This window comes from Sciurus vulgaris, assembly GCF_902686455.1.
Source record: "Sciurus vulgaris genome assembly, chromosome: 5".
NCBI lineage: Eukaryota > Metazoa > Chordata > Mammalia > Rodentia > Sciuridae > Sciurus > Sciurus vulgaris.
This window is the reverse complement of record NC_136465.1, coordinates 68,387,202-68,411,778: the sequence shown is the minus strand read 5'-3', so window position 1 is coordinate 68,411,778 and position 24,577 is coordinate 68,387,202. Positions and strand designations below refer to the sequence as shown.

At 42.1% G+C, this 24,577-nt stretch overlaps 1 protein-coding gene across 19 annotated transcripts in view; it reads right to left on the bottom strand.

Moving 5' to 3' along the window:
- CACNA1C (calcium voltage-gated channel subunit alpha1 C) overlaps positions 1-24,577 on the bottom strand; it is a 724,379-nt gene that overhangs the window by 642,045 nt on the left and 57,757 nt on the right. For 15 of the 19 annotated variants that reach the window (XM_079140297.1, XM_079140292.1, XM_079140291.1 and 12 more), the window contains exon 1: positions 7,264-7,398. The exons of the other annotated variants lie outside the window; for them this stretch is intronic. In XM_079140297.1, the coding sequence (XP_078996423.1) occupies positions 7,264-7,312 (49 nt within the window). In that variant the 5' untranslated portion in view covers positions 7,313-7,398. Of the gene's footprint in view, positions 1-7,263; positions 7,399-24,577 lie in introns of those variants that run through there. 19 annotated transcript variants of the gene reach the window in all.

Sequence of the window (24,577 nt, the reverse complement as noted above, 5' to 3'; positions counted from 1 at the left end):
ACATAGTTTGTATAAAACATCTCCAGCCAGGGTAAAGTATTAGAAACTGCATCTTAAAAATGAATTTGTCAAAATATTTTTGATATTTAGTATGAATACAAAATACTAAATATCATAATTTTCCTCCAGCACATCTGTCTAAGCAACCCAATTAGTTAAGTGACCCTGTTAAAGATCTGTTTATGGGATGAATAGGTGAAGTCATTTCCTGAGCTAAAAGATACAGATAATAACTGTTAAAATAGCAGCACAAAAAACACTCTCTTGTTATTTTTCCATACTCAACAGTTTTAGTAAAATAACTTTAGAAAATTTAGAGAATTTTTAAAAATTTATGTCTGAAAAGACTTCAATAAAAAAAATTGAATTCCTGATTACTATTATTTTGAATATAATTTTCAATTGTTTCCTGCAAGTTACATTCAACCACTGTCAGACAACTTACTGATGCATGGGAAAATGCCAACTGCAATGGTTTACATACATTTTACATTACATTTATTACTTCTTAAAACCCTCAATGAACAAATTTTAATTTCTGAACACTCAGATTTGTAAGGTTGGTGGGGGGGGGCTTGTTTTTGGATTACTGGTCTATTTCTTCAAAATGTAATCTTGAAAAGTATTTTAGCTACTAAACAGGTTTCTAGAGTTACAAAGAATATATTACTTCTTTCCAAGGTAAAAGAAAAGACATTTGAAAATAATATAACTGCAATGACATGAATTTTTCCCAAGTGGAGCTCAACTTGGAACATTAAAATATTCAATAATTCTAAAGACTGGTATATCACCACTACACCAGAATTACTTTTTTCATTCCAAGAACTACAGGGAATTTTTAAGTTTTTTATTTTAGTGAAATTAAAGCAGAATAAAATAACTGACTTATAAACTATGACAAAAGAATAAATATTTAGCCAGAGATATCAGTTCCAGTGAGCTGAATTTGATGGGAGTTTCTTGCAGACATTTATGAACTTTAATTCTGTAGTTTAAGAAATTATTTTTAAACCTTTCCAATGATAGAATCCCCTAGCCCTCACTCTTTCAACTATGTTCCTAAATCTAACATCTCAGAAATTAGTTTGAGGCAGTACAAAGGTAGGGGCAGTGGGAGGGAAAATAGGAAGAGGTAAATAAGTTTATTAGGCAAAATTTAACCAGAAACACTAAGCAATTCTCTCTCAGGGGCCTAACCTATATGAAGAGTGGTCAAGCAAAAGTAGGAGGATAAAGAGACCAAAGATCCTATTTCTAGTCACTTCCCTGCTTGAGAAACCCTTTTGGAGCTTCCATTTTCTCAAACAGAAATGAAATTTGTCCCTAAGATTCCTTTACCCACAAAATGTTCTGATCCTGGAAAGTAAATTCACAAAAAGGCATTACATTTATTCTGATAAGCCTTTCAAGAACCTGAGTCTAGAAGCCCTCCCTGACACACAGAGTCTAGAAAATCCCCCACCCCAATACAACACCAGAAGTCCATCTCAAAGTGAACATATCATGGAGACTGCTATTTATTGGGACTTCTGGAACTGGAGGTGTGGAGGTGTTTGGGTCTCAACCCAGTTAATGCCCCTTTCCTTTATCCTCTGTTCAAAGCTAAACCAACTATTCCTGTGGTTCCTTGGTCTCTGGGAAAGCAAGGGCCTATGTTCAACTTTTCTTTGACTCTTAGCTCCAGGCCCAAACTTCCCTCCTCAAATCCCTACTTAAGTTGAGTTAAAGTCCACAAGCAGGAAGTACCCCTAGGACCTATAACCTTATTCTCCAAGCTTCCCCCAACTCTTCCAACATTCCCTCACTTTCTGCGACCCCAGTTCTCGGAAGCGCCAGCCATTTCACAACTGCACCTCTCTGTGCAGTCATCCTGGGCTCCAGGTCTCCCAGTGAGGCTCCTGTCCCCACAGAACACATGGCTAGAACTGAAGCAAAGTTCTTGAGGATCCCAAGGCTCCAGCCTGAATTCAGCAGGGATAGGGGACAACGCAGGACGTGCTCTGCTCCTCTTCTTGCTGTTATAAGCATTTGTCTCCAAAGGTTCCCAGCCTGTAGAAGTGACTGGGGTCTGCTGAAGCACTCCTGGTCTGTGTCTACACTGGATCAGCAAAGCCCAGTGCCCCATGTAGAGATTAAAACACACAGGAGACCTCTTCTGTAGTACCTGGCTCTGGCTTCCAATCAGGACATTAATCGTTTGACCCCTCCATTTTGCTTTGTCCACGATGAGTTCAGTTGAAGTGTCTGGCTTTGAAACTGCACTGAAAAACACTGCATTTTCCCCCAGGGATCCTGTCACTGCTACTTGTATTACACAGTATCTAACCCTGAGGTACATGTAAACAGGTGTTTACTACATTATTTTAATACTGACAGTCATGACTCTGAGTGCTGTTTCATTATCGGAATGTTTAGCACTTACATTGCTAAATATTTAGCACCTGATATTTTGCAAAATTCCCCATGCCTTTTTTTTTTTTAATTTTTAATCACTCTTCCGCTCTTTTCCACAGTACACAACATTAACCCAGAAGACGATGAGGACAAAATCTAGAAATAGATTAAATCGGTATGATTATTTTGCTAACCAGTCTTGGTAATTCCCCAGGTGTTTCCCAAATCGTCAATGGGCTTTCTTTAGTCCAAAATGGAAAATAAAATTGTCTCCTGAATCTGGAAACTGACCCATCAGTGTCCGGCAAGGAGGAGTTGGCATGAGGCAGGCTGACCTGCAACGCCTGCATCACTGACAGCCGCGACATCAGGCAGGATTACTGTAAAAGGAAGAAAGTGCAGCCAGCCACTCACCCCTTCTTAACAGTGGCAGGATTTCCAGAACTCGTAGAACCGTGCACAACAACTCAGAAAACCAAGGAAAACGGGGATAAGAAAGGAAAAGTTCAGGAGTTAGAAAACAACGCTAAAAATTAGAACAAATCTCAGTGGCTTCCTAACTCAGGTCTCCAGAGTTTTTGTGCTATTACCCAGTAGGAGACCCAGGCAGACTTATAAACAGAAATCAGCTGAAATATATGTCCACTTGTTTTTCTGGGAGTTTTCTCCCAAATAAAGTTAGGTAAATGTCTCACCTTTGAGCTAATGAGCTTTATAACCCCACAGGTTAATATTTCCAGATCCCAAATTTCAGTTCCTCTCAGGCTGGACCAGGCTTGGGAACCACTGGGACCCTCTGGCTCCTAAACCATCCATGGTAAATCAGGGGGAAAATCAATATGCAGCCATGACAAATTCAGCTAAAACTTGTCCCAAAGGCACCCTTGAGGCCCTGTAGGATGCTGTCTGTGCTAAAGGTAAATACAAGTCTGAGGTAAAACAGAAGAAATCCAAAGTGGGTTATCATGATGACCAAGGAGTGAAAAGGTCACTGAGGGACTTGGTTTCCTCCCTCATTCTGGTATGTGTGGTGCCATGGAAATAAACTGGTCTTTCGGATCCTCTGCACTGGGCAGGTGTGGGCCTGGTGAAATTGATACATCACCTACAGGAAACTGCCTTCAAGTTCCTCTTCACATCTTTCCTCACCTGACTGGCCCTGGAGACCCTCAACTGACTCCTAAGCCCTGTAGCGCCACCTACTGGAAGAGGCAGAAGCCACATCCACTGCTGGTCCTACAGGGTCTGCATTCATTCATTCATTCCTTCATTGTAAGCATTGGATCATGTGTCCAGCCCCTAGAATGAGCCATGACCTGTACTAAGAAGTGGGGATCCAAAAATCAGCAGGGCCTCAAAACGTTCATTCAATATGCTCCTTGAAACCCTTTGGTAGGTCTTATTCAAAGAAAAAATAAAACACCTTCAGCAGTTTTAAGTGGAAAAGAAAATTGAAGATGTCTAACTAAAGTCATCACCAAAACTAAGAAACAGCTCCAGGGGACAAATGGCTCACTATTGCATTTATAAGTACCATCTATACCTGTAGCTTCTACCTGCCAAAACAAGTCTCTACTTATCACGAAATGTCCAAAACTATGGAAATGTCCAAACCGTCTTAGATGACTGCATTATCATTAATCCTCTGCAAAACCCCAGGTCAGTGGGATGCTTTAGATTCTGTGTAATCTACTTAAAGTAGCTTTTTCTTAGTGGTGTGCACATGTGTGCATGCATACAGGCACACATTTAAATGCTGTTAGCATGCATCTATGGAAATAATAATTCTTCTAAATATATTCTATTATATCATATTCTGATACACTGAAAAGTACCTCAGCAATACTAGGAACAACATTTCAAACCCCAGTGCCCTTTTTCTCCCATTCCCTCCAAGTAGCATCCAGAGAAAGAGAAGCTAAAGTCAAACCTTCTTTAACCTACATAAGCTGAGGGGCAAGCAACATTGTTCTGATCATTTGTAAAGAGAGTTAATTGTGATCATTACTTTATTATGATGATTACTAGTCTGCTGTATGGTTAAGTAGTTAAAAGAAAAGCACAGTGTGTCTTCCACTCCCAGAACACATGTTTCTCCCCTCTTCCTTGTCTCCAGCAGATAAGGGACATTCTGATGTTTTATTTGTTAAATGGTTGACTATTAAGAAACTCATTTGCTAGCTGGAGACTGCAATGAAAATCAGCCCAGAAAAGTGGGAAGCTGGCATGGGACCAGAGCAGATAGGGCCCCAGAGGTGAGGCACATTTTGCACATACCACCCCCAACCTGAAACCCAGAGTCAGAAGCCAGTCTTTCTGTGAACTTCCAGGCTGTTCAGTGAATTTCCGGCCTCCATAGCCTAAACCTCAAAACATATCCCACAGAAAAGCTGGGTGTGGGGAATCTGGTGCATTCAGTGTTTTCAAGGGTTGGGAAGAAATCACAATCCCAGTTACCTGGCAACTTTTTGGTTCTCCTCTCTGGTTCATCACCACCATTACTGATCTGAGGTAATCACTTGGCTCCTCTTCTCTGTCTCCTGAAACTCTAACCTCCACTGTTTCATGGCCTCATGGGTTATTAAGCAAGTCACCTCTTCCTTGTAAATACGCATGCTCTTCCAAATCCTCCTCACCTCTGCCACTTTCTCCCATCCCCCCTCAAAAAAAGAAACCTGGGTGATGCCAACCAATCAAGGAAGAGGGGATGGAAAGCAGATGGGGGACAAGGATCCTGGTGCTCTTTCACCTGAGAACCGCATCTAGGAATGGTGGCAAAGTTGCTCCTGTGAATTATATAACCACTGCAGCTTCCAGAGAGAGAACTGGAATTCAGGTTGCTATAGTGTTTGCTGGTATGTTGCTGGAAAGGTAGCGCTTCCAGTCACCAGCTCACTCGCTCCCTTCCCCTCCATCTTTCTTGGGAAGCTCACAGAGGTTGGTGCTCCTACTTTTAATGCCTGCCTCTTGCACAGCAGGTAGGGGGTGTTGAAGAGCAGCGGCAAAAGAAAAGAATCAGAGTAAGGAAATGGCTAAGAAAGGGTTTATCCTACACTAGAACAGAGACCTTATAAACCATTTAAGATAATCATTATGTGAATAATAACTATTATTACTGCATTATATTACCACTGGTAGTAACAGTTGGGACTACTGAGCTTCCCTCTGCAAGGTTGCTTAGATTGAGGATGTGGGCAGAATCTCTAGGTGGGGGTGAGGATCCATCCCCACTCTTCAAAAATATCACCCTTTCTTTTGTGTCTCATTCCCTCTCTCCTAATTCATTTATGACTCCATTGGCAAGGAAAGGGATAGGGGGACAGATGAGGAGTTGGAGCACTGGGTAGAGAAATCCAGAGATAGAAGTTGCCCTTGTGACTCCAAAGCCCTGTCTCACCCTGGAACCCATAACCCTTGACTTTCTTCCCAAGAAGGCCAAAATCCCCACACTGCAACCCAAGCTGGAAAGCACAGAGACAACTGGATCCAATGTCAGCTTCAGGATGGAGGAAGACCAGGAAGGCAGGCTGGAGGGCAGCTCTGGCCTGGAACGGGTAATGGCCCTGTCCCCAGATGATGGAGATGAGGGCAAAAGGAGGGAGGAGACTGGACAAAAAAGACGTGGAGACTACTCCTTTCACCAGATCTATCTTTGGGGGATCACTTGGAAGTACCCTGGGAAGGAACAGAGACCAAGAGCGACAAGCACTCAGAGGAAAGAACGGAAGGAAGAGATAGATGGAGACTGGGGAGTAGGACAGGAAAGGAAGACTACATCCAAGGGACAGATAAAGAGAGGTACCTGGAGGATGCAGGACACTCCAGCAGGACCAATCTGTCTACACCCCATCAGAGCCTTAATTGTTGAGAAATGCCAAAAATAATAACTTGTTAATATGGGGGAAGGGGCGGTGAGGGAGAAAGTTTCCAGGAAGTAGGGAGTTACCTGAATGTCTTTCACCATCACAAGGGGAGCTGGTGACACTTGATGCCCAGAATGGAGATGCTCAGAAAACACTGGGCAATAGTATGGAGCCGCGTGAGCTAGTCACACCCTTTCATTATTTCCTTAAAACAAGAAAAAGCAAAGCCCACACATCGACCGGATTCTAACCGCTTGCATCCTCAGGTGCTAGCCCACACCGGGGTGAAAATCCGAACACAAGGCGTGGGAGCGCTCGGGGTCAATGGCAATGGAGAAGTGGGTGGGTGTAGGTGAGCCGAGGAGGAGGGAAAGAGAAGGGAGAGATGGAGAGAGTGAGGGAGGCCCGCTGAGACTCACATCTGCATCCCCTGCTCCCACCCGCCACCTGGAGAGCGCTGCCCAGGGAAGGGGCGCCAGCAAGAGTGGACACCCGGCAGCCGGAGGGCGCGGGGCCGGCCTGGTGCGGGGTGCGCGCGCGCGCTCCTCGCCCCGCTGTTGCAGGGCCAGGGACCCCAGGCCGCGGAGCTCTTGGGCAGCGGGTCTCAGCGGCACCGGCGCCCCCTGCCCCAGGCGCAGCCGGCCGGGCAGTTGGGCTTTCAAGGCAAACGCGAGAAAGCGAGGCAGCAGCAGTCACTTGGGGAACTTTTCCCCCCTCGCCTGGAATTTCATAGGAAACACATGCTCTGGAGAAGCCGGGGAGGGGAGGGGAGGGGGAGGGGCGGGAATTTTCCGCTCCGTCTCGCTTGGCAGTTCGGGCCCCAGGTTCCGCCGGGCTCTCGCGCGCTCGGGTGCGATAGAGGCGCCCCTCGAGGACGCAGCCCCGGGCCACTCCGCAGGGACCAGCCCCGGAGCCGCGGGGAGCGCGCGGAGAGAGCAAGAACAGGGTGGAGAAGGCGGGTGCCTGGGCTGTAGCCCAGCGAGGCGGCGGAGTCCAGCCTTACCTTGGTGGTTTTCCTCTGGAATGTACATCCTCGTATTTTCATTGACCATTGACCAAAAATTGTTTGAAAAAGGAGAAGAAGCCACAAAGAGGAAGAAATGTGAAAACACCCGCAAGCGGGTCTGGATTAATCCCTCCTCCGAGGTCGGCGGCTTTCGTGCATTCAAGGAAGCCGTGGATCCGCAGTATTTCTTCTTCCCTTCTGATTACCTGATTCCCATTATTGCATCGAACACCAAAAACTGCTCCTTTCCACTACTGCCTCCTTTAGTGAGATTGTAATGCATCCTCAGTACATCCGGGCCCCTTCCAAGAATTTAGCACCGCACCTCTGGCGGCTACACCATTTGAAAAAATAAATCGAGAGAGGCAGAGCGAGAAGAGGCGGAAAGGAGGGGCAAGCGAAAGCAATGGACCCCAACACGGGGGGGCAAAGGGGGTCTGCCCGGGCCACCAGGGGGCTGAGATGTCTCTGCCCGCTCTTGGCGAGTCCTCCCCGAGGCCCCTTCCCGGTTTTTTTCTGTCAAAAAGAGCCACCAACTCCTGAGGGCGAGGAGGCAGGAAGAGCCGCCGTCGCCGCTCCGGGCCGCGCCGCGCCGCGCCGAGCGCCGTTCTGGCAGGGAGCTGTTTCTGCAGAGGCAGAGAGAGGGAGACACCGGGCGCGCGAGAGAGCGCCGCGCTCACTCCCTCCCAGCCAAGCCCCGCCGCGCCCGCGCCCTCCCCTGCCCGCGCCCGCCCGCCCGCCCGCCCGGCGCGCTGGAGGCAGACGCGCTGAACGCTTCCAGATGTGGCGGCGGCGGCGGCGGTGGCGCGCAGGGAGCGGGCGCACAGCGCAGGGCGCACGGCGGCGGACTTGAACCCGAAGTTGAGAAGCTGCGACCGCGCCGCGGGAGAAAGCCCTCTACCCACATGACGTAAAGGAGAGCTAGCCCCGGCCTCGAAAGGGTCTGCGGGAGGAGCCACGTGGGAAGCCCCTGGGGAGGCCGGGACGCGCTGGGGGCCGCACGCGGACCGCGGCGCGGACACACCCCCTGGCGCCCCGCCGCTGGTGTCTCTCACCCTGGCTCCGGCCTACAGCCCCCCGCCCTCCTTCTCCTCGGCAGCAATGACTTGTCCCTGTGGGGCTCGCCACGCCAGGAAGGCCTCTGTGAGCAGAATTCCAAGAAGAGGGAATACAGATTGCCCAACTACCAGTCTCTTTTCAGATCGGGCTACTGAACAAAACGGCAAAATGAGCCGTGATTCCGTGATTCTGTTTGATCAATTATAATCAGAGCGGTTGTAGAAGTGACATATAGAGGCGAGGATGGGAAGAGGGGAGGGGGATGAGAGAAGGAGCCCGAGAGGCGGAGCCTCGTGGGCAAGGCAGTGGTGCCCAGATGTCTGAACAGATTAATAGACCCAGGTTTTCTGATTCCTTGGAGGCAGCCGAGCACGTGTTCTACTAGGATATCCTTAGCTACTTCTCTTAATTATTTCTGCCACTCTGGCAGGAATCTGCGGAACACCTCTCCTTTCTAGAGAAGCAAATGCTTCTTTTCATCACTGGAAGCTACAGCAAGTTCCACGGCACCCCCTGCAGGCCCGGGCTCCCTAGTGTGGGGTTTACGGAGCCTGTTTTGGGGGCTACAACTCCTTCTCCAGGAAACCGTCGACCAGCCTGATCTTAGACCTCGCCTCCCCATCCACCCTCTTCTCTGGGTGATCTTAACCATTCCCATTGCTTTAAGCAACTGTCTTTATCAAATGTAGAAGGGTGGGTGGACATGATTAATGCACAATATATACATGTATGGAAATGTCACTGTGAAACCCATAAATTTGTACAATTAATATGTGTTAATGGTAAAAATAAAATATTTAAAATAAATGAATAAAACATTCTCAGGTTTTCTTTTAAATCTCCAGGCTAGTCCTTTCTTCTGAATTCCAGACTCTAGTCCAAAACTGCTCCTTGAGCATCTCAAAGCCAGTATATCTAAACCTGCTCCTTGTACAGCCTTTCCCTGGGGTTCTGCGGTAGCTGTTCTGCTGGTCTACCTTTCTTGTCCTGTTCTTGGATATTTTCTCAGTAGAACAGTCAGAGCAGTCCATTTAAAAGGCAATTATGGCCCCTCTCTGTTCAAAACCTTCCTCTAGTGGTTCCTCATTTCACCTAGTAAAAGTCAAGGTCCTTAAAAGGAATGGTCATGGGCAACTTCATTACTTCATCTCCTACTGCCTCCCTATTGCTCCCCTAACCTCCTTACTGTTCCCTAAACACTCCAGGAGTGATTCTTCCCCTCCTCCACGCAAACCTTGGGCCCCGGCACAGAATATCCTTCCCAAACATCCACTTAGCAGACTCCTTCCTCTTTGGAGACCTTGCTCAAATCTCACCTCATTGAGCCCACCGAGGCCAACTGCCCACCCTCACAGCACTCCCACTTTTCCCTTAGGCTACCTTTTACATGGCATCCAATCACTGGCTAACACACTTACATAGTTTATTCTTTAATTTTATTGATTAGTGTTGATAACCCCCACTAAAATGTAAACAACTGAAAGTAGGCATCTTGTCCATTTTGTTTACCAGTGCACAGAGCAATATCTGGCAGATAGTGAGTATGTAATAAACATGTTGGATGAATAAGTACCCAAGATGCTAACAGGAATGCTGCAATGCACTGTGTTGAATCAAAATGCCTCCTTCTGTCCTAGGGTTGATATCTGAAACCTCACCACTCCTGCCTCATTCCTTTGGGCAGTGGTTTTGGCTCCAGATGAAAACACAAGAGCCCCTGGGAGAGGTATTAAGGTTTATCAATCATCTTGATTCTAATATGAGTAGCAGTCTAGATTTTGTTAATTACAAGAGAAATTTGGTTTCTTTGGCATTGTGGTGTGTTCATACTCAACTTTTTAACCTCATAGACAAAAGGTAAAATGATGCAAATTCAAATATTTCCCATTTGCTTTAAGATACATCTTAGGACCATATTTCCAAGACTGATGTGTGATTATTTCATTAAATGAATAATGGTTTGCATTCCTTTACACACTGTAGTACAGGGATAATAATAATAATAGCTAACAAACTCAAGTGATTTGCTCTGATCAGTGTTTCACAGGCATTATCTCATTTGATCCACATTGCAGCACTGCATACAGGTTAATGTTATTGATGCTATTATCCCCATTTCACAGATGTGGAAATTGAGGCTTAGAGTCATCCAGCTGGTAAAATGTAGAGCTCGGAACTTAGCCCAGGAGGATCTGACATGAAACTCACACTTCTACCATTATCCAGCTCTCTCTTCTAAGGTGATGATTGAAGGTGAGCTGGCAAGGGTAGGGCTACAGGGAGATGGAAGTTTTAAATGGCAGCAAAATGATTGCTAATGTGCTTCACAGAGAGCCAGGTAACAGAACAAATTGTATATGTGTTAGGGGGTCACAGGCTGGATTTATAGCCCAGCTTTTCTAAAGGTAGGCACTGTATAAATCTAGCAAGTAAATATTACCTTCATGCTTCTTTAGTTTCATTTTTCACTTCTCTTTTCAGCTGTGAAATGTCTTCTTTCCTTTCCAGAAAAAGGTATTTCCTAAATATTTGGTCTTGCAATGAACACCCATATCCCTGCTTCTAACTTTGGAACTCAGCCCTGGGTGTTCTCTTTAAAGGTAACAAATTCTCAACGTGCCAGAGACCATTTGGAAATCTGATTTGGGGATTGTGGAGGTGGTGAGAGCAGAGGAGGGAGTCTGTCTCTCTCTTTTATTGAAGGATTTGATTATCCAACTATAGGTACTCTCCCTTCTACTCCCCATCTCATAATCCTTCATTCATGCCCCTTTTTCTACCTGATGTTAGACCTGTATGTGCATGTGTCTCTTCTCCCCTCTGACACACAGTTTTAATGCCTTAAGAAAGAGAAGTGTCCTCATTCCTCTTTGTGCATAACATGATGCTTTGCATATGGTTATTCAATGTCTTTTTAGTGCATGATTTACTTATTCTGTGAAAGATTTCTTACTGTAATCACAAATATTTCCTTTGGAAGCAATTAATAGTGCACTGAATTTGTTAATTACAGTGTATTTGTGAGAGTGAAAAACTTGGAAACTAAACAGTCGACAAAAATATTGGTTAAATAATAACGTTGAAAGAATATTCCAAGTACCTCTCACATTTGAAGTCATTTGCTCCTCTGAATAAACCCTATGAATAAAGTACTGTTGTCCTCTTTTACAGGTGAGTAAACTAAAGCAGAGAAAGGTTGACTCACTTGGGTCCTGTTTGCAGAGACAACAAATGTTGGAAGACCTAGGATTTACCCCAGCAGCCTGCTTCAAAGTCTATTCTCTTGGCCACTGCATAGATAAACTAAGGTGCATTCATACAAGGAAATCTAGCACATGTGTAAATAATGCTAAGTGACAAGGGAAAAGACTACTTCAAAAACAAAAATAGGTTGCAAAATATTATATAAGGTGTGATTCCATATTTCATAAGAACAGATGTATACTTGAACTAAGAAAAAGACTACAAAAGGTCACACCAAAGTGTGGATGGGAGCTTTCTCTGAGAGGTTGATTTTTCTTCTTTTGTTTCCTTGTTAGACTTGGGAAACCAGGTTACAAAGCAGGCTCTTTCTCTTCCATAGGCACCTACACTTTGAGTGCAGAGAACTCACCCTACCTCCTAGCCAGGGATAATACCTCACCAAATGTCCCCTGAATTAGCTCTCCCATCAAAACCCCAAAGTGTCCCAGCCCCTCCTCCCTGGCAGCCACTCAGCACTAAATGCTGCCACCCACCTGCAAAAATTACCTGTCCAGTTTCTCAAGTCCAAATGCACTGCATTTTCCTTATTGCATTCCAAGGTGCATGGTTAAAGTGTCAGTCACATTGTGCTGATGGTACAGAGTTAGTGGCACCAAGGTAATGGGTATATTTTAATACTGATCTTCTGGGAATATATTTCATTCTTTAATTCCTAACCATATGATTGCTTCATATAAGGTGGACATTTCAAATCTGGTAAAAGTGGTTGGCAAACCAAGAATTGGAAGTGATGAACCAGAAGGCTCAGCTTAATTGTGCTTTCTTGCAGGCCTCCTTCTTTACCTCTTTCTAAGGCCCCATAGAACCATTCCTTCTCAGAAGCCAGAGATTGGAACATCACTGCAGTGATTTTGCATTGGGTCAACTTAACTGAATGAGAGCCGTATTTTCTAGAATTGCTTTCCTTCTGTGGCCTTGGGTTGAGGTTATCCACAAAAAGAATTTGGGGAGCATTTGCAAGGTAGAAGTGAAACAGCTGCCTTCCTACTGTGAAGGTCAGCATGCACACATTGTCACCCATCAGCTGGCTTATCCTGTTGGGTTGTCCACAGATCCTCTAGCTCCTGCAGGATCTTCTTTAGCTACTCTTGAGTCCTGAGAAAATCACAAGTCAGTTCTGCAGTAAAACATTACAGCTTTATGTTTCATTGTCAAGGCTGGAAACTAATGGGGATTCCGTTTGTCCTTGTGGAATCTACTTTGGCCTCACTTCTCCCAAATCTCTCTGGCTTTTTTTGTTCTTACCTTGTGATCCTGTTAATCTACAGCAACTTTAGACTCATCATTGGAGGCAGAGGCAAAACCTTCCATAGATTCTTCACCAGCCCCCAAACAATGGGTACAAGGTCTAATCCCTGTTATTAGCCCTTTACTCCTTGTCACTTATGGTAGGACTGCTTCCTTGATCAAACCTAACTGATGTGTCAGCATAGTGTTCTCCCATTTTACTGAGCAACTTGCTTAGATGTTCTTATGAGTAGTTAGTGCCTGGCACATAGTTCTTCTCAATATATGCTTGTTAAATCCATACCGATTAATAGAACCTAGTAATTATCAGATATTATGATAAGCATTTTCAACCCAGCTAACGGCTGGTCTTTGGAGTCACGCCAAGCATAGAGCCAAGCTCTCCCTACTATGAGCTATTGGAACTGGGACACCTAATTTATTTTCTAACACTCTGTTCCTGCAAAATGAAGCTCATCATAGTACCTATCTTCAGGGTGGTTGTAAGAATTAAATGAGGGTCTGGGGTTGTGGCTCAGTGGTAGAGTGCTTGCCTAGCATATGTGAGGCACTGGGTCCAATTCTCAGCATCACATATAAATAGATAAAATGAAAGTCCATCAACAACAAAAACATTTTTAAATGAATTTTAAAAAATAATTAAATGAAATAATCCAGGTAAAACATGTGGCACATGCAATGTATTCACTTAATGTTAACTGTTAACATCATTTATCCTCACAAAAAAAGATTTGTTGAGCACCTACTGTGGACCTGGAACTGAACACAAACATATCAATGAGAACAACCACCCCCATTTTACAGGTTCAAAATGGTGGCTAAGATATTAACTTTCTTGCCCAAGATTGCTTGATTAATAAATAATAAACCTGGGATTTGAACTCAAGTCTAGACAAATCAGAGGTCATACTACACAAGCCACTTCAGGTTCTAAAACTAATGTGGAAGGGAGAGTAAGGATCTGGGAAAAGTCCCCCAACTCACAGTTCAGAGAACAGACTGAAAAGGATGCAGAATAACCCTTCTTCTTTTGAAAGACCCATCATAACAGCAATGCCTTCACAAACCATGTCAATATTTAAGAATCTTTACTGACCAACTTCTCCCTTTTATCACATCTAAATCTTGCCTTCTGGTCCCTTCATCTGGAAGCCAAATCCTGCTAACCCACAGGCCATCTTTATATACTGCATTTAAGGAAACACAGCTCAGTCCCAATTTCTCCTTGCAGCTCAGCCCCAATTTCAGTCCCAAGGGAAAGCCAGAGTGTTTGGAGTGTGAGAAGACTTCAATCCTCATTCTATAGCAGCCTAAATTGCTAGATAACTGCACTGTGGTTACATGACTACCCTAGCAATTTTCAGCAATACTTAACCCTCAAAGACAGAAAGCAGCAGGACAGCTTCTGATCTGCTCCTGGGGACCTGTTCTCCTGCTGGGAGAATTCATACACCATGTGTGAATTCAAATTAGGGTGCTCCCTTTCTATCTCAGCAATTTCGTGGTCCACATTAATCAGACAACTAGCCTATACTCCTGTTTTCTCACCTGAAAAATTGGAACATGTGGCTTCATCTCCTGTGATTCTTTGCAAAGGGGAACTGATACCAAGGGAAGGGTTAAGTCATTAAAATTATATTCTAATTACATGTGTAGGCCCTTAGAAAGATTGTTTCATATTAGGTGTTCTGCTGACCTCCAGAAAGAACCCTTCCATGAGGATTCAGACCCAGTCCAGTACTTTGTCCACTTTTTGAGGGGCTCAAGGACCATCACAAAGTGGAAGCTATTCCCACAAGTGTTCGTCTCCTAGGACTGCCATAACAGATTACCACTCAGTGGTTTAAACAACAGAAATTTATTTTTTCACATCTTTAAAAGCTAGAAGTTCAAAATCAGGGAGGATCTTCCTCCCTTCTCAAGCTCTGGGAGGGAATCTGTTCTCTGCTTCTTCCACCTTCTGGTGATTGGCAGCATTCTTGACTTGTGGCACATCATCCCAATCACCATCTCTGTGGTCACATTGCCTTCTCCTCTTTTGGCTGCCAAATCTCCTTCTGCTTCACTGTTACAAGGACATTTGTCATTGGATTTAGAGCTCACCAAGCAGATTTCTTAATCTCATGATCCTTTAGTTAATTACATCTGCAAAGATCCTTTATCTAAATAAGCTAGCATTCACACCTTCTGGGGATTCAGACATGGATGTATGTATTTGGGGGACAATCAAACAATTCATTGAACCACCTTAATCTGCACTAACATTCTTTCACTCACTTTTGTTTGAACCTCAAATCTAACGTTTAGTGGTTCCTGAAACCCTGACTCTCTTCAAGGCTCAGTTTCTTCATTAATGCAATAGAAATTATGATCATATGCTAAGATTTAAATGAGGGGTAAATAAGTACAGCATAGTCACTGGACTGAAAGAAGGTAATCTTTTCTCTCAGTATTCAGTCTCACACACATAATAACTTTTAGGTTGAACATTAAGCATTAATTTTTCTAATTAGGGAACTGGAAACCTTGGAGAAGTTAAGTGACTTGGCCAAACCAATTCAACTAGGTAGGAGTGTACCTGACTTTAAACCCCAAAGTTTATTCTGTTCTATGGTTTCCCTAGTCCTTTTTCTTCTTAACTGTTCCAGTCCAGTTCAAAAGGCCTTCACTAGAGCTAGACAGAAAATGTTTTCTCAAAGCAAGCAGGAAAATGATCTCTTTGGTAGGCCTTCTAAAACCTTCCTTTACTGACCAGCTTTATCGACATTCTTACCTCTCCTTCTGCCCTTCTTTGAATGCATTCTCAGTTCTCTGCCATCTTCAAACCACAGTCCTGAGAGTAAATGCATTTCTCTGGTCATCAAAAATCAACCATCAATTCTCTTGTTCTAGTCATAACCCTCTTGTTAATATAGCTCTTAGTAATTTCAGCTTTCCTTCAATATTTCAGGTGGCATTCAATCTATGTCTTCTCTTTCTGACCCTTGATTCTTCTCTTTATCACCCAAGGATTAAAATAAATGATGGCTCAGATCATATTTGTGCTTGGGATTCTCTTTCCAAAATAGCCATTTTGCATGCACTCCTCCTAAAACTCCATGACATTTATTTCTAGCTTCCTTTCCTACAGTCCTGGAAATCATCTTAAGTCGGAGTTCTGCAGCCTTGAAAATTTTTCGTTCCTAGTCTGACATAGGTCAGATTGCTCTTTGCCTGATAGAACATTTAGAGTCAGATCACCTCATTAGACAGAAAAGCATATTTGTTCCCAAAGACCTCTTTTTAAAGGATGCCCCTCAGTTATGATTCTAGATTCCAAGGATTTTTTATACGGATACTCTTGGGTCAACCTGCAATAGTCCTGTCCTTCTACTAAATCTAAAAAAATATAGGCTACGCCAATGGAATAATTCCAAATAGTTACATTCTCAGAACATTAGTTATAACCTATAACTAATTAATATTTTGGTACTAGTACACTCTTTTAAGTTGCTGGTTAGGCCATTTTCCAACTCCATGGTGGGGGGCGGGTGTTTACAGGTAATCACCACCAGCCTCAGAGTGAAGTTTATGCTCCATAATGCACCTAGATAAAAACAGGCAAAGCAAAATCAAGGGTCTCACATGACTAACAAAAGAGATATCTTCTTAAAGGTGACTATCAATAACTTGACAAAAGACTTCCAATCAGTGGCCAGGTGGTGCATGGTGAAACCAAGAACTTAAAGGGGTTTTCAAGTATGGCAGGACACTTCCAACCATCTCTTGGTATCAACCTACAGAAGTTACTGTTACTGATCTGAGGTCAGTCATACTTGAATGCACATTTCATTCTTCCAAAGTTTATTATTTTTGCTTTTTTCCATAGAAGATTTCAAAGGTCTCCCTTTCTCATATTGACTACTGCTTATGTAATCATTTTTGTAATGAATATCACTTCTATATTTTATTATTTATCACCAATGCTTGGTTATCATTTTTTTTTCAAATAGACCAATGCCATGTAAAAAGTGCCACCTATATCAAGTTCTAATGGTTTAATTAATAAGAATATTTTTCTTTCCTCATCTTTTGGGCCCATGGAAGAGTGCACTTCTCAACCACTCTGCATTTGGACACAACTATTTGGACAACTTCTAACTAATGAAATATATATAGAAGTGACATATCACTTCCAGCTGAGGTGGTGAAAAACCTGTTGCAATTCTTTCTCTTCTGCCACCTAATCCAGATGATGCAACTACAAGATGGAGAGGCATCCATCAGCCTAGATCCCTGAGTGACTTTGTGAAGCAAAAACTCCTACTGACCCCCCTCTGGACATGTAGTATGACAAAGAAAGAACTTTTACTGTGTTAAGCCTCAAGAATTTGGAAGTCATTGCCATAGCACAATGGTACATATCCTAACAGACTGCTATAAATCAACAACTCTGTGTGTGTGACCCATGTGCAATAAGGGATTTGCCAAGTTCTGATTAGCTGAATTGACTTCTGTTCCAACTAGCATAATATCAGTCAATGTTTCTAATTTGTAAGAGGGCAGGTTATAACCATAATGATCTTATAATGGAATAATATTGACAGCATTTGTAATTTATGTAGCATATAATAGTTTTTATTTGTTCTAGATAAATCCATGAGTGTATCCATTGCAACTGATTCTACAGATGAAATATCCCAAGATGCATTTCCCTTTGCTGAAAATCTGCTGAAATTGTAAGCATATTTATGCCTCTATTTATGTTGAAAAGCTTATGCAAACTGTTCCTATGTGGATGAATCAAGAGCATGTTAACAATTTCCCAAGTGGACTTGGAAAGTGTTTGGAGTAGTTTAGGGCATCTTCAAACTGGTGTACAACTAATCCTTTTGGGACATAGATAGTCTAATAGAATCCATTTCCAAATCCCCAACCTTCAAATATACTCAATCTTAACCCTGGGTGAAGGACAACCTGAGGAAGAGGTCATAGCCCACTTGCTACTTCTCCTTTCTCTCACAGACATCCATCTCCTACTCTGCAGAAGAGAAGCACATCTGCCACTCACCCCACTTGCTTTCATCATGCACATATGTGTCTATATAGATAACTCTAGACACCAACCAAAGAGACATTTGAAATACTGGTCTCCAGAATACTGCTTTAATCAGACATCACACCCCTCCAATCATGTCTTTTTTTAAAGATATATTTATAATACTATCTTAACTTTATATTAATAATCACTTTGTGAAGTTTATAATTACATTGTTTTGCTCAATTATACATTAATTATATTTGTAAGGAAATAGTAGTCACTAGAGACTTGGAAAGAAGACAGAGAATAAAGGCAAGTTAGAAAATGGGTATCAAGGGCTGGGGGTGTAGTTTAGTGGTAGAGCACTTACCTAGCACATGTGAGGCACTGGGTTTTATCCTCAGCATCACATACAAACAAATCAATAAAATAAAGGTATTGTGTCCATCTACAACTAAAAATATTTTTTAAAAAAAGAAAATATAGAAGCAATTAGTATCAAATTATAGTTAGAAGCAATTAGTTCTAGTATTCTACAATATGGCAGGGTAGCTAATAGTCTACAACAACTTATGATATAATCCAAAATAACTATAAAAGAGAGGTCCAGAAATTCCCAACATATAGATATGGCAAATGTTTGAAGGGATGGAAATAATAATTACCCTGATTTGATCATTATGTATAACATATATGTACCTGTCATACTGTACCCCATACATATGTACTAACATGATATGTCAATTAAAAATCAAAATATTTTAAATAGAAAAAGTTGTAAAGGCCTTTATCAAAAAATATGTAAACACAAAGACTTAATGTCATAGAAAAAAATGTAATTTATATTTCTATTTACATACCACTTTTTGTTTCAAAGCTGTATAACCATATGATCAATGAAAGACCTTCAAGCATAAAATGCATTATATTAGGGTGAACTGTAAGGAGGAAATGGAATATAAACATGTTTCCAAGGAGAAAAAGACATGACGCAAAATCTTTGCTAAAAACATGGCTTTTATACAATTTTGAAACGATAATAGGAGGTATCAAATAGGTATGGTGTTTATATTTCATTGGAAACTTTTTAAAGAATGATGCAACAATTTTATTTTAAACTGTCAAGATTTACAAAGCACTAGAAATTGCATCATTTGCAACCATTTAAACTTATCATGAAAATTCGGGGATGTCAACTTGAAAATGTTGGAGAAGTCACGCACTTTTTAAAACTCTTTTTGGGGGATACACAAGCAAAGCAATGTGGATGACCCTGGTTCAGCACAGGCTGAGACCCTCGAAGGCCCAAGCTCAACAGCCTGATTTATGGCTAGTGCTATCTCTGAGCATTGTCCAGGCTGCCGTTCTGCATAAGGAAGTCAGAGTTATGGACCTTGGCATATGACTACATGTTTGTGAAACAAATGAACACCTCTGGTTTTTCATTCTCACTATGTCTTCCATCCCCAACATGATCTTGAACAATTTTCCTCCCTTCTTAAGGCTTATAATCTTTTTGAGATTCTTGTAGAAAGAAACTTGAGATGTCATGTGGTCACATTATCCCAAAGGACATAGAGAACATCCTCAGAACACCACAGTCCATTCTATCCTGAGCAGGTTTTTTGAACCCAGATTATTTGTATGTTATTCCATGACATAATAATTCCATTTGAGTATGTTTTTAATTCAGAAAGGCCAAATGGAGCAGACACTGGGGTGTCCCTGCCTCTTTTTACCTTTTCAAGTAGTCTGCGATTGAATTTTCTCAATCTCAGAAGAAATTATTTCAGGTCTATTTTTCCATCAGTGTTCCTTGGACAGATCTGAAGGTGCTATATTTTTATTTACAGTGAAGAAGGGAAAGGGTTAGGTATGAGAATGAATACTGGGTTCAAAGCTTGTACCTAATACTGCCTGGCTTATGTCCTTTTGAATATCAGTTCCCTCAGCCATAAACTGGGGAACTTCTAAGGGAAGGATTCTGGGTGAAAAATAAAATACTAAGTAAAAAAATAATGCTTGATAAATCAAAGTACAGAGACAGCAGGGTATTTATTATCTGGAAGATGGAGTTTTCCATCCTCTTTGACAACCTGTCATAGCATCCAATAATCTCTCCAGGTCCCGCTTGAGTATCACTAACCACAATTCCAACCATTGTCATTTTGCCTTTGTTCCCCGTTTGGAAAGAGAACAGTTGGTCACTATTTCTTATTTAAGAGCCCTCTACCTATTTGCAGAGAAGGTATTTGAAACAAACTCTTAAGAATTAGAAGACAGGGCACATGCCTGTAATCCCAGCAGCTCAGGAGGCTGAGGCAGGAAGATTTCAAGTTCAAAATCAGCCTCAGCAACTTAGTGAGGCCCTAAGCAACTCAGCAAGACCCTGTCTCTAAATAAAATGTAAAGAAGGTCTGGGGATGTGGCTCAGTGGAAAAGCACCCCTGGGTTCAATCCCTGGTACTTAAAAATAAAAAAATAAAGAAGTGGAAGTCAAGGATATTCAACACCTCCACATTGCCCAGTCTACCACTTAGACTTTGATAACCAAATTCTACCAAATTTCTCATAAAAGTCAAATAAAATTTCAACAATTTTATCCAAGTAACCATTTGATGCTCAAAATATTCTTTTAAAACCCCAGAAATAAACCCTATAGTGGTATCAGTTAAGTTAGCTAAATTATTTGCTTTCATGTCTATGCATTTAGCTAAGGCCCACCAAAACGAATATTATGCAGAAAGCAGAGTTATAAGCTTCATTTCCTGGGACTGATCGATGTTATAGAAGTTTGAGAAGCATGGAACTAAAAACATTTTCCATTACACAAAGAAAGCCATCTTCAGGGTTGTGGCTCAGTGGTAGAGCGCTTGCCTAGTATGTGTGAGGTACTGTGTTTGATTCTCAGCACCACATATAAATAAATGAATAAAATAAAGGTCTGTCAACATCTAAAAAATATTTTAAAAAAAGGAAAACCACCTTCAGTAGTTTTTTAACTGCCCAAATTATGAATGTTAAAAACAAAAACAAATAAAAACCCAGATTTGCTATACAACCTCAAAATCTGCAGGTTAACTCTTTTACTGCCAAAGTCATTGAGTGAACAACCAAGAGGTGGCAAAGCATCTAGATGACCAAGCAAGTTGAATGAAGAGATGACAACTTGAAAGAAAAAATTGGTACTGCCATGCTTTCCACAGTGTCCAAGTAGACAAACCGGTCTTTGCCGGTCTCCAGCTCCTCTTTTCATAAAACCTGCCCCCAGCTTCAGAACTCTCTCTGCACATCCAATTCCTACATGATATTCCATGGGAACCCAAGAGCTATAATCCCCAGTCCAGGAACAGGGATGCTTGTCCCCTACCTATGGGGCCTCATGGTCCAAAATCATCCCTTGTTCTTTCTCCCTGCCCACACCCTAATTGCCATCTTTAGTCTTTTGCATCTGTCAGGCAGGCTCCCACTCATTCTTCAAGATCCAGTCTTGGATCATGGATCTGGATCCTTTTCCTCCAGTTCTCAAAGACTTATAGTTACTTTAATCAAAGCACAAGTTATATTGTTACAGTAATTTGTTTATCCCTTTATCCTCAACTAGACTTTGAATTTTCATTACCAAGAATAGTGTTTGGATCATAAGAAGTGCTTAATAACATTTGAAAAATGAATGAATCAATGTTTATTAATCTTTGGAGATAGTAGGGAGTTAATTCAAAGGAATATATTGCTAATAGTGTGATTTCAGGCATATTGGTAGAGGACAGATTTTGGAACCAAGAGACCTGCCCTACTTCCCTCCATCATTTCACAAAAGTATCTACATGAAAGGCTGGGCTTGAGCTGGTAGCTAATGTTCCTGAAAATCTCCCTGGTAGGTTCCCCAGGGAGAATAGTTCAAAGGGAGGCTACCTCACTTGTCCTCTCAGTATTGTTTACTGAGTTACTTAGTGAAACAGATCCTCTACTAGGAGGTTGGAACTCTGTATGAAAGTTTTGTTTTTAATTTTTTCCATTAAGGGCTCCATGTTGTGTGCAAAGGGTTGACTATTGGCCCCATAGACCATCTTTCATAGTATCTGTCTTTTGCAATTTCCCACCTACAAAAGATGTGTTTGCTTATATAATATTTGCAGTTCTTGCATTTGCCAAGGTCCCATCTGTAACACCTGGATTTATCCATTTCATTCTCCTTGCATCTGTCTTTTACAAGTTCCTACTGACAAAATTCATGTCAAGGGATCTTCCCTCTGAAAACTCCTGACCCAGAACTATCAGGGCCTTGCTCTGATGGTGGATTGGATCTCTAGGAAGTGACTTAGATGAGAAAAAATCATATCAAGCAATAAAAAGGAGAAATACCATGCAAGCTGGATCTATCCCTACAATAAGTAGAAATAAAATGGACACTTGATGCTGTTAGTAACTCATCATGTGTCAAAGCTGCCCTAGCACACTGTTAATCCTGTGTTCAGCTATCTCCAGAAATAGTTCCTAAGTCATATCTCAACAATTCTCTTCTTTTATGCTTCTTAGGCTTATCAAAAACTCTCCTAAAATACATTGCTTATTTTGAAAATGGGACTTTGTATCTTAAGTGGCCAAGCATATCAAAATAATAAAGATAAGAAAGAAGTATCTGAGAAGCTGCTGTAAGAATTTAGTGTTCATGAACAATAAGGACATACTGAGTTGCAAAGTTTGGGGGTCACCCTTTCAGTAAGGGGCAGACTATTATGTAATTGAATTAAGAGGTCACCTATACAGTGTCATATGCATGGTTAGAAAATCTCCCTATCCCTCAGTTATCAAAATCTCCACCAGAGTACCACAGTGACTCAAATTCCATGAATGGAAATGGAACCTTTAAGTTAAACAGTGATTAATTAAGTATCCTATTTTGGAGCATAATATTCCCAGGAGAAAGAACCCTTTGGCTTTCTAAGTCCCTAACAAGTCAGTATGAATTGTTTTATCATGTCTCTTCTCCCCAATATGTAGGGAGCTTGGACCATATTGGGAACACAGTCTTTGTTACTATTTCTCTGTCTTCTTTATTTTTATTATGTGGGGAGGGGAAATGGGAAAGGAGGGAAAAACACTAAAGTGAGAGAAGAATATCAGAAGCTAGAGTCAGAAGTCTCAAAGAAAACTTTCACAGTTTTGAGTAGGACCATGCACATAGACTCAAAGTATCCTATTTAACAGTGAATTAGCCCAGTCAGTCTCAGATTTTAATGTACATAGGAATCCACTGGGGATCTTCTTAAACTACAGGGGGTTTTTATTTGTTTGTTTGTTGCTGTTCTTTTGGTTTTGGGCTTTTGTTTTGTTTTGTTTTGTTTGGTGATGGGGATGGAATTTAGGGCCTCATGCAAGCTAGGCAAAAGCTCTAATGTGAAGCTGCACTCCCAGCCTTAAAATACAGACTCAGATTCAGCAGATCTGGATGCTGAGATCCTATACTTCTTACAAACTCTCAGGTGAGATGGATGCTGACCCCCAAATCATATTTTGCAAAATGGAGGGCTACATAGGAGTATCTTCAAAATGTTTACTTTTCATCCAGTGGGGGCATAATTAGAATCCTGAGTCAAAGTAAATCCTTCCCTGGCTGGTACAATGGTGAGAACCCATTCAGCAATGCACCAGCTCAATTGTACAGAGTAGAGAGCACTGTCCCTTCCCAGGAAAGAGGTGTCTGGGTTGGGACCATCCCATCCTCCCATCTACCCTTCAAAAAGCCCAAGGTCATTTTTGGTGTCCCTAGTGCCATTTAACAAACAATTTCAAGACTGAGTTTAATCCTAGTTACACTTTAACTCCCAGCTCACTCTGAAATAACAGTGTAAGAATTGTTGTCGGCAGACAAGGAGCCCTGTGCACTGCTTGACGATACCACTAATAAAGGCAAGAGAAATCCTACCACTTCACACTGACATGTGCAGAAGATTAAAATTCCTTGCAAGCCTACCCAACAACGAAGTCTTTTTTTCTCTCCTTTTAAAGAGCTCGAAGAGGTAAGAGTATACCAATGACTAGCAGATTCATCTGTCTCATGATGTGATCCAATCATTGGCAGAAGCTGTATTTACTCCTATGTACAGATGAGGACAGATGCTTGGGGAGTTTTGACTGGAGGAACTTTAGTTCATCCTAGGCAACCTCCCATTAAGTGAAATAATCAAATGCTGCCTGGATCAAGAATGGTTCCTCAGGACATACATACCATAGGAAGCAAATGAGAACATTAAAAAAAAGGCGGGGGGGTGGATAAGCTAACTTTTCTTCTGCATCCTCTTGCTTCTTTGTGTGGATGCTTTGTGTGTTTTTGGTCCTTGACAAACCTGTCTCCAGGGGCCCCCTGAATCCTGCTGTGTTAACCCCTCCTGTCAGTAAGCTAAGTAGCTCTTCTGTGGCCTGTTTTCTTTCTCCTGGTGAACTGATTATCAGAAAGGTAACTGATAATGGTTTACAGTATTCCCTGTCCTAGGCAGTTGATTTTTTAAAGATAGGAAAGTAGAGAGGGTGAAAATCTAACCCTCCTCTGGGTCTTCCTTTTCTGAGCTCTGTGGAGGTAGAAGCTGGGGCAGCATTCCTAAAATATGGTATCCCTTTTCTGTTCAATAAATGACTAGAGGGCCTCCTTGCAGTGACAACTGTAAGGTTCAACTGAGAGTGGTTTTCTCTCCCAGTTCCCAGATGTTCATTCCTTCC